Source organism: Sturnira hondurensis, unplaced genomic scaffold (assembly GCF_014824575.4).
Source record: "Sturnira hondurensis isolate 20B ecotype Veracruz unplaced genomic scaffold, ASM1482457v3 Scaffold0000362, whole genome shotgun sequence".
Lineage (NCBI taxonomy): Eukaryota > Metazoa > Chordata > Mammalia > Chiroptera > Phyllostomidae > Sturnira > Sturnira hondurensis.
The window spans coordinates 1019482-1029697 of NW_028072993.1; the positions used below are offsets into that span (position 1 = coordinate 1019482).

A 10216-nucleotide genomic window follows, 5' to 3' on the forward strand; every position below is an offset into this window, starting at 1 on the left:
CTGACTCATCGGCATTTTCTAAATTTCTGCCTTAAACATTTAATGCTTGTATGAGATGTTATTTCTCAAAAGTACACAACCCATACGCTTAATAACATCTAGAAACCTAATATTCAGTCAGTTTATATTGTAGTAAATCTATATGTAATAATCCATATGCCTGTTATATTCTACACACTGCCCTTAGTACTAGAAGAACAGCAGTGAACAGACAAAAATTTCTAATGGAACTCTGTAAGGGAAGGAGAGATAAACGAAACTTTATAGTTTGTCCAAGACGTGCTTCTATAAAGAAAGCTGAAGGAAGGAAAGTAGGTAAGGATTATGAATGGGAAAATGGAGGAATAGCGTTGTCAGGACAGGCCTTACTGAGATGACCTTCATATAAAAATCTGAAGGAAGGTGGGAATTGAGCTTTTTAGACATCTGGGGGAAAAACCACCCCAGGCAGTAGAAACAGCACACGAAAAAGCCGTGAACTGGCGGTGTGCCTGCAATATCTGAGGAACAGCAAGAAGGCGTGTAACTGGGAGAGAGAAGTGTAGGAAAGGCAATAAAGATGTGAAAGGAAGTGGGAAACATTTTACAGGGCTTTGTAGGCCATAGTAAAGACCCTCGGCCACTCTCATGGGAACCAATGAGGACTTCTGAGCAGAGCAATGACCATCTGACTTGCATGTGAACAGGATTACTGAGGCTACAGTAATCCTGTTCACATACTGAGAATAGACTTGAAGAGAGGGCAGAACAGAAAAACCTGTGAGGAAGCCATTACAGTAATGCAGATGAAAGATGACGTGGCTTGAACCCGGGTAACAGAAACAGGAATTTATAAAAAAATGGCCAGTTCCTAAATTTATTTTGAAGGTCGAACTGATCAAACTTGCCAATAGGCTAGATGTAAAGTATCAAGAGAATGATGAGAAATTCCCCCAGGTTTCCTGGCAACTCCATGCTAAACTGTTGGGAACTGTCCTACCTGGTTTCAGGAGCTGTAACGCCCCATGGCTAAGGCTGTGAGTGACCTTCAGACCATAAGCCACTAAGGAGATAAAGCTTATCTCCCTAGCAGGGGTGCTGCCTCTGCTCCTTTTACTTCACCCTGCCTGGCCCCCAATGCTTGATCAGTTAGCCATTGGCTGGTAAGATTCCTCAAGGGATGACTTAAGACAGGCACAATCACAGGGCCCCCAGGGAAGGAGCTGTGGGCTACAGAAAAGGTTTGATGGACCCTCACCCTTGGCTTTGACATAGCCTGAGTCCTCATTCTATCTGCAAGAAATCTCCTAATCCCTTTCTGCCTTACTTCCCCTGCCTGACTTAAGCCTGAGACAATGCCTTAAGCCTGAAACAATGTCAGTGGTGGGTGTAGCCCTGTGCTGGAAAAGGCAGGTTCCCTAGGGCCATCAGGCCTAAGAATAAGGAAAATCCTGTGAAACCGGCTTTGTTTAGAACCCTCTCAATTAAATGATAAGAGTCCAAACAGGAAGTGAGTTTGCTCCCCAAAGTTTTCTGGCCCTTTAACTATCTGCCCCTGACTCAAAATAGGCCCTCAGAGTTCTTTCTTATATGTTATCTATTGTTTGATCCTTACAGTCTGGTAATGATTAATGAGCTTTACCTGTATTCCTGTGTAAAAGGAACTCAATAAAAGCCCACTGAGGAAAAGGCTCTTGGCCCTTCTCCTCTGAGAGATTGACCTCGTTTCCTCCAAGCAGATTGTGTCTTGGTAGACTTACTCTCATCTGTCTCGGCCAGGGTTGGGGGGATGGGCAAGGGGCCCTGCGGGAAGAGCCTCCCCCACACCAAACCATCAAGCCATTAACTGACATAAGCAAAGATTAAAGGCGACACAGGTTTTAGGAAACAGGATGAAATCAGATGTCAAATACGCAACTAGACATAGGAATCTGGAGTTCAGAACACTAATCTATCAGCAATACAAAGTTGGCAGCATATTTCTCAAAACAGAAATCAAAGTTAATACTACAGAACAAGTAGTTATGAAGACAGAAAAAAAATATTGAGACTAAAGTTTGCCTGGCTGGAGCTCTGAAATATAGTATATCCTTGACATTTCTTAGAGAGCTAGCATGAGAATCACCAACTTCCCCCCACTCACCTCTCATATTCCCCCCAAGTCAACGACACTGCCATAACAGAACACGTTCTTCAAGGATATTTACACAGAGAAGAGTTGTATCACTTCAAAAGTTATTGAACATACCATGATTACTTGAAAACAAAGCCATGTTTAAAATGCTGAATGTCCAGCTAAGTCCTTTCACCAGCTATGCAAGTACATCATTCTGAGCTCGCACAATTCAAATCTGTGCCTTAGCAAAATTGTAATTTACTGGATCACAATCATTCAAGACCAATGAAGAGTCAAGGTGGCAAGGGAGAAGTCCTTGACTTTCAGTGTCTATGATATGCAACCAAAAATCTATTGAAAAAAGAGAGAAGACAATAGGTGTACAAACTAGGGCAAGTAACTTTTAGATTAATTTGTCCCTTCTCAGCCTGGAGATGTGATCAAGTCAAAATGGCAACCATCAATGAAACTTTTTCTTATATTTCCGTATTGTAGAAGTTCTCCACCAAATTAGATATAATTTGAAATTACCAAGTATAGCATGGACAAGTTAAATAACATTTCAAAGTTATAAATAGTCTAATAGTTATAGTAAGGTGAGTTTTTTTTTAAGATTTCATTTATTTATCTTTAGAGGGGAAGGGAAGGAGACAGGGAGAGAGATATCAATGTATGGTTGCTTCTCATGTGTCCCCTGCTGGGAACTGGCCCGCAACCCAGGCATGTGCCCTGATTGGGAATCGAACTAAGATCATCTGGTTCGCAGGCTCGTGCTCAATCCACTGAGCTACACCAGTCAGGGCTACTGACTGGTGACTAAGTAAGGTTTTTAAAAAGGCCAGACATCACTCTTCTTTTTTGGCCTATCAATTTTTGGTCTCAAAGTCTAGCTGCAGTTTTATTAAGAAAAGGAAACCAGCAAGCCTAACCAAAAATTATAAAATCACTTACCAATTGGTCTGGATTAAGTTGCTCTCCATTTTTCAGGCGATCCTTGTAATCTTCCAATTTGAGCTACAAAAGAGAAACTTGTATCTATTACACTGATAAAATTCTGAAGCAAATAAACTAAATACTAGACTTTATTTCTTATGAAAACAAAGTTCTTTAAGTAAGCTATCAACCTGCAGAAGTACCATTTCACTACAAAACAGGCAGCAACCGAGTATGTGAGTTTGTCAAGAGGGAAAAAACATACACATGAACATTAGTCCGGAATTACAAAAGTTAAGTAGTAAAACCCTTTTCTCGTAATAGCTCTGTATGTATTTAGACTCCAGACATTTAACTAGTCAGTCATATGCCCTTAACTGAGCGGTGCTCAACTGGGGGGCAGCTTTGTCCCCAGGGAGATCAGGCAATATCTTGAGATACTCTTGGTTGTCACAACTTGGGAGATGGCAGAAAGATGCAGAGTGTTACTGGCATCTTGTGGGTAGAGATCAGGGATGTTGCTGAACATCCTAAAACACACAGGACAGCCACAAACAATTATCCAGCACAAAATGTCAATAGTTCTGAGACTGAGGAACCCTGCTTTAACCTCATGCTTAAACCATTAGTTACCTGTTGATTTATGTGGCATTAGTTGGGTAGGAAACTTCCTAATGGAAGTACAGAAATGTAAAAGATTTCTTTTCCAGCATTATAGTAGCCTCAAAATAAAGCTATTTTTATATTAAATTTGATATTTAGTAAACACAATTGTCCCCATAAAAATGACATGAGCCACAATGTTTAGGCTCCTCCCATTTGACTTTACAGTTTTAAAATGCTTTCCTAGAAGCTTGAAACAAAAGCTTAGGCACGATCAGGCAAGTATTCAAGGAGGCAGTATAATTAAGCCTGAGAGTGTAAGTACACGACTACACGTAGTTCCTCCACCTGGGATAAGACGTTAATGAGTCTCCATCAATAGATCCTGCGCTGACTAGTTTCCCATTAGTGGCAGGGAATTTGTGCTGACCCAGGCACTCTCACCTATCACACTGTGATCAACTGTATGCATTGCAAAGACAGCTGGCAACAGCTAGGGCTACAGAGAAGCTACCAGTAACTGGCCCTTCTGCACTACTTCCCTGTGTATATATTTTTTTTTAACTTTTTTAAAGAAACAGCCCTACTCAAACTCTAAAAAATCTCTTCAAGTTCCTCCATTAAAAGCAACTTTCCTCACATTTAACTAGATCCTGGCATAAAAATATTTAGGAGTTCCTAGGTCAAAGAGGTAATGACTCACCTTATTATCACAAGCACAGAGAACCGTGACACAACAAAGCAACGTGCAGTACTGTTTCTCAGGCCACATGACTCAGGAAACGAAGAATGATTTGGATCTTTACTGTAACGTGAGGCTGATTATAATCTCTGAGTCCCTCTATAAGGTTCTCTACAATGCTTTCACCTACCAATCTTAAAACATCACTAGCAACACAAAAATTGCTGCTAAAACATTTTCTGGCTCTACCATCATTAAAGCTTCCAATGACTGCAGCGTCTATACTGCAATATCAACTGCTGCAGAAAGTCACAGGAAAATTAGCTTAAAAATCAGGCAATCTATGAAAAGAAACATTAATACTACCCTCAAGGAATTAATATGATTTAAAGTAGCTAGCTTTTCAAGTATTTCAATAGTGGCATGCATAATTTTACTATGAATATTTTTATTCACTTATGCTGATAAATCACACAGAAAATGTTTAATATACCCAGTATTTGACCTGCTTGTATGTTTTCAGCCAGCTAAGTCCCAAAGTTAGTTAATTCTTTAGGAAGTAATCTATGAGCCCTTACTGAACGCCAAAATGTCAGTTCCTTAACCCGTATTTAAAATGGTACATATACCTGGCTGGGAGGGGGAGGGGTGGGGGGAAATTACCTTCTTTTTCTCAATGTTTCTAATTTTGTGTTTAAGGCATATGAGTCCATTATCAATGTAGGTCTCATATGCTTGAGAAGGACAGGAAGCCGAACTGAGAGGAGACTGCAGGGGGCTCACAGCCCGCTGGCTTTCCCCATGCTGATTGTGGTTCACTTGGGGTTTGGCTGACTTCATATTCCCCTCTCTTCCCTCCTCGGAATGGCCTGAAGGTGACTGGCAACCAAAAGGAGTAGACAGCTGCACCATTGAAGCAGTGGATCCTGAAGGAGGAAAGGAAAGTTAAGTATCAAAGTAAACTAAGACTAGAAGAGCACATCCAGGATTTATCTTCTCTGAAAAATCTAGACCAACTCCCTCAAAATTTCCACAGAAGGGAGCTAAACGGTGCTTTAGACAGCCGGCTTCCACCTCACTACCTGTAATGCAATCAGTGCCAAGGACTAGCGCCTTTACGTAGGCAAAATCTACAACGCAGGCAACGTCTCCAGAAATTCAATTTTCCACACACGGAGAAAGAACTGCTGCTAATCAAGCAATGGCTTCCGAGCTCCTCTTCTCCTAACAGTAGTCTGCAGTCCAAATAATTTCTATGGTCAGGTGATGGCACAAAAAATAAGCTTCCCCTATTGGGACCTTAAGGCAGCCATTTCAACCTCTTTACATTATCCCTCACCACCAGGCTCAACCCCAATTATTAACATTTTTTTAAATCCGGAACACAAATTTTTTTAGAGCTCTCACCCACTACTGTCCAAGAAAAGTAGTTTCTTGAACAAGAATGCTAACTTCCCTTTGCTTGCTCTGGGGTCTACAAGGCAAGTCTGTCCCTACTGGACATTTGCAGCGAGCTACTCTCTCAAGCTGCTAACGCCCCAGGCTAGTTAGTCTTCTGTTCTCTTTTAAACTAACCCATAATCACTCACAGTCACCCAGCTCTAGGGGTCATCCTGGTCAGTGGCCCTCGGTACACCCTTCCTCCCCGAGCATCGGAGGTACCTATCCCACCGCTCTTAGGAGCATCCCCCTTTGGGCACAACGGGCCACAAGCACATCAGCGCTGATCCCAAAACCCCGCAGGGGCCCGCGCGAGAAGCGCCTCCACCGAGCACCACCAGGGCAGTCACCCCCGTCCTCCCTCAGCCCTTCGGACGCCGAGGCATTGGCCGGGGCCACTTCTGCAGTAGCCTCCCCAGGGGAGGAGGCTACTGAAGGTACGCCTCGTACCTGGAAAACAGCGCACGGGCCACCTGCCTTGAGGGACCCGCTCCGAGGATGTCTAACCGTCCCTCCACCTCACCGCAGCGGCAACCGCCCAGCCCTGCCCACCCTCGCCAGGCCAGCCGCTTCCTAGAGCCGCCGCCGCAGCCCCGCTTCACCTCTGCAGGCCGCCGAAGCCGCTGCGGCTGCAGCTGCCGCAGCGCGGGCCCGCCTTCGAACCCGGGAGGGAGCCAGGAGAGCCGGGAGGTGGACAGGCGCCACCCCGCCCCTTCTGTCCCCGCCCCGCCGGCGGCGCCTACAGCGCCCCGCGCTCCGCCGACTCAGCGCTCTCGCCTAGGCCAGCGCTTCACGCGGCGCAGGGCTTATATAGGCGCGCTCCCCTGCACGCGCACGCGCGTAGCCCCGTGCGGCCCGGCACCGCCCCTTTCCGGTGCTCCCGCCTCCACCGCAGCCAGTCTCGGCCAGGGGGTCGTTTGTTCCAGGTCCAGCTGCGGCGGGAAGTAGGTCGCGAAAGGGGGCGTTCTCCCGCGGTTGCGCAGATCGAGGGGCACCTGGCGGGGCCGGTGTGACGCGGAGAGTCGACTCGCCAAAGACCCCGACGCCCCGCGGGACTTTGCTGATTACAAACAGTAATAGTTGCCCGTGCGGCCTCGAACAGGTGATTTCGATCACTCGAAGAGGGCCGCGTGCCCTTTGTGGAATTGCCAGTTAAACCGAGCGTGAGCCTGTGGCGGTTTAGATGGGCACTTTTGAAATGCAGGGGTGCCTTTGCCCCCACCTTCTCACTCACCCCCAGTTATTCCATCCTTCACAGTACCATGGGGAAAATCCATGTATCCAAAGAAAGGGCTCAGCCCGTGCGTGAGAGCGGAATGCCCCAACATTGCCATAAAAACGGAGTGGGTGACTCCGCAACCTTCAGTAATGACTGTGTTTATTGAAGGCTGTTTTATTTGCTGCTTTGAAACAGGAATTCGTTGGCGTGCAGAGAAAGAAAAAACCTGATTTTAAAAAATCCTGGTAAAGGTGCGTACAACTAAAAAAAAAAAAAAGCCTGGAAATACATCAGTGTTTCAGAAGGGAGAGATGGTATTTCTCATGCCAAACGAATAACGGGGAAAACAAAAACAAAAAACCTCACCACCCAGCAATACTTCAGCCTCAATGTGTCCAGCTGTTACACAAATAAAACTATTTTAGGTTCTGTCAATGAGACTGATAAAAATTGTTTAGACTAGAAAGAGAACAGAGAAAACTCAGAAGTGTAATCAAGGAAACAAAGGTGTCCAATTTAAAAAGTGTTGGCTGAGCCCACACAAAAATCATGATTTTTAACCCTTTTTGATACAGTATTTTCCAGTTATTGTGTTCTTTTCAGTCCCTAGTAATATAATACACTTTAATGTTGCATTTTTGCTTTGCATCTCTGAATCCTATACATGTTCTTGAGGGCCAGGCACATATGAGACTTGACTTGTTTCACAGTTTATAAACCTACAAAGAAGATACTGAAAATGACTGGAGGAAGGCTATACCTTCATCCTCGGTAAAAAACGTAACAGTAGACATAGCTAAAAAAAAAAAATTGAAGGACACCCTTTTGTGTCAATGAGTAGGTATGAAGTTACAGCACAGGTTATGCCTATTGAAGCCAGATTTAATACTGAATCTAAAGATGGTAGTTTAATCCTATTAATTGCCTTCTGATTGATCAAGAGAAAAAGCTATCCCTCCGGTCACATAGACCTAGCCATAGGTCCTAAATATTCCACTAAATAGAATAATACTGTATAAATCTATACAGATGTATTTCCCAACATGGATTCAGAAAATGAATAAAAAGGAATGCAAAAGCACAATGTAAATTTCCAGCACAATAATGTAGTCTGTATAAGCATAGCCTAACATTTGTAAGAGATTGTACGTCAGTAGATAATGTTGCAGTAATGTCTTCTGAAAAAAAAAATTTTTCAGTGATTCAGGGGGAAAAAAAGCATTCCTGCTAGAAAAGATCTTTAAAACCAATGAATCTGGCTCACTTTGAAAGCAAATTTACCCCCACCCCCCAATTTTTACTTGTTAAGGGCTTTGTTTATTTCCTCTCCCCAGCTCCCTACTTTCTACAGCACCTTGACTTGTCCTGCCAACTGTGAGGCAGTATTTGTGAAAAGCCTCCAAGCTTTGCAAGGAATTACTATATTTAAAATGATGAAAGGTGTTTCAGGTCAACGTAGGAAGAATAAGGCCACTCATTCAACAGATATTTACTGTTATATATCAGTTACCTCTCAATAAAACTGGGGGAGCAAATATTCATAGGGCACCAGCTATGTCTTGGGTGATAGGGATACAACGGTGAGTGAGACAAATACCGCCCTGTCTTCATGGAGCTGAGTAGGAATTCAGTAAAAGCTACAGGAATAAATAGCAGAAACAACCAGTTCACTAAAGTAGAAAAATAAAAATACTAACAATTTATAATAGATGGCTTGATTTCTGTAAAAACAGCCAAACTATATGACTCTTGAAAATGAGAGGGTTTTTTTAATATGCATTGTCTAGCAAACATATGTTCCTGCAAAGATGGCTATGCTGTCATCACTTAAAATTGAGGTAACTCCATGTCGCTGAAACTGGGAAGATTAATTCACCAAAAGACGTTGCAGCTGGTAGCATATGAATGGAGATATGAGGAATTATCTTAGATATTTTGTTATAAGAGGCAAAAATCTGCTTCTCAGTGACTCTACAAGACTTCATGGAGGGTTGCCACTCACACACAAGAAAAGAGAAGGGACCAAGAAAACTAACACAAAAAAGCTGTGAAGGATAGAGATCCCCCAGGGAACAGTTAACAGAATAAAGTTTTGTTAAAATACTACACTTTCTTATACTTACAGATTCATGGGTGTCTGTCTGTTCACATGTGGAGGAGAGAAATTTATGAAAGTACAGGATCAAGCAATACAGACTTCAGATAGGAAAAAAAGTTACCATAATAGTTGAAAGCATTTTTAAGAGAATTCCTATAGTTTCAAGATTATTATTTTTGTGGGCTTGAATTTTTCATAAAATTATAGTGCCATATCCCCAGTGGGTTTGTTTATACTGCTTTTCTCATATTGGAGTTAATGTATTAATAGTGCTTCACCATTAAGTCCCTTTGAAATAAAAGTTCTTAGGAGAGAAATGATCAGTATAGAATACGTAAGTGTGTCTGCGGTTAATAATATCAAGCCCATAAAAATACAATGTTTCTGTACAACATTGCGAAGTCTCAACAGCATGGGCTTCAGACCCACATACCCCTGGGTTTGATTCTTACTTCTGCCCCTTACTGGTTGAGTGATTTGGGGCAAGTTACCTCAATTCTCTGGGCTTTAGCTTCTTCACCTATAAGACAGAGGCAACAATACCTGCTTAACAGTGTTGTTAAGGACTTCTTCATTTCATTTGTTAAAAAACATGTCTCTGGATAATGGACCATGAACACATGTCTTCCACAGATAGCCTGGGGAGAACTAGAGAATTTCAATGCTGTGAAATCCCTTCATTCATTTTAAAAATAAGGAAAGTAAAGTTTCTGGACATTTAGGAGTTTTCTGGGGCAGTGTGCATTCCACGCGGTTCAACCCTTTTCATTGCTGCTTCCATAGAGAGTAAAGTACAGAAACAGGCAGTGACACTGGCAGAATTGAATCCGAAAAGATTACACAATTTGGTGTTACTGCATCTTCAAAGGAATTCACCCAATAAGACATCTTAAAATAGTCATATCTTTTAGTCCAATACTGCTTGTATTAGGAGTCTTCTCTATGGAAATAAGATAGTCAGACAATTTATTTATAAAAATGCTAAACACGATTTTTGTTAAGTGGTGAAAAGTTGTAAACAACGAGACATAGCTAAATAAGGTGACTAATCCACAATTATAAGTCAGCCAGCACAAATAATCTTTTTAAAGAATATTCAATGGCATGATAGTATATGACGTAAAAAAAAAGGCAGGATAACAGCAT

At 42.6% G+C, this 10216-nt stretch overlaps 1 protein-coding gene across 10 annotated transcripts in view; it reads right to left on the minus strand.

Annotated features, from left to right (window-relative positions):
- The window catches only part of CAPRIN2 (caprin family member 2), a 42343-nt gene extending 35856 nt beyond the window's left edge, over nucleotides 1-6487 (minus strand). For 7 of the 10 annotated variants that reach the window (XM_037032964.1, XM_037032883.1, XM_037032709.1 and 4 more), the window contains exons 1-3: nucleotides 6356-6487; nucleotides 4977-5239; nucleotides 3047-3109 (exon numbers count right to left, since the gene is read on the minus strand). In XM_037032964.1, the coding sequence (XP_036888859.1) occupies nucleotides 3047-3109; nucleotides 4977-5225 (312 nt within the window). In that variant the 5' untranslated portion in view covers nucleotides 5226-5239; nucleotides 6356-6487. Of the gene's footprint in view, nucleotides 1-3046; nucleotides 3110-4976; nucleotides 5240-6203; nucleotides 6305-6355 lie in introns of those variants that run through there. The other 3 variants (XM_037032554.1, XM_037032797.1, XM_037032475.1) reach the window with 2 other exon arrangements.
- Nucleotides 6488-10216: the final 3729 nt, after the last annotated feature.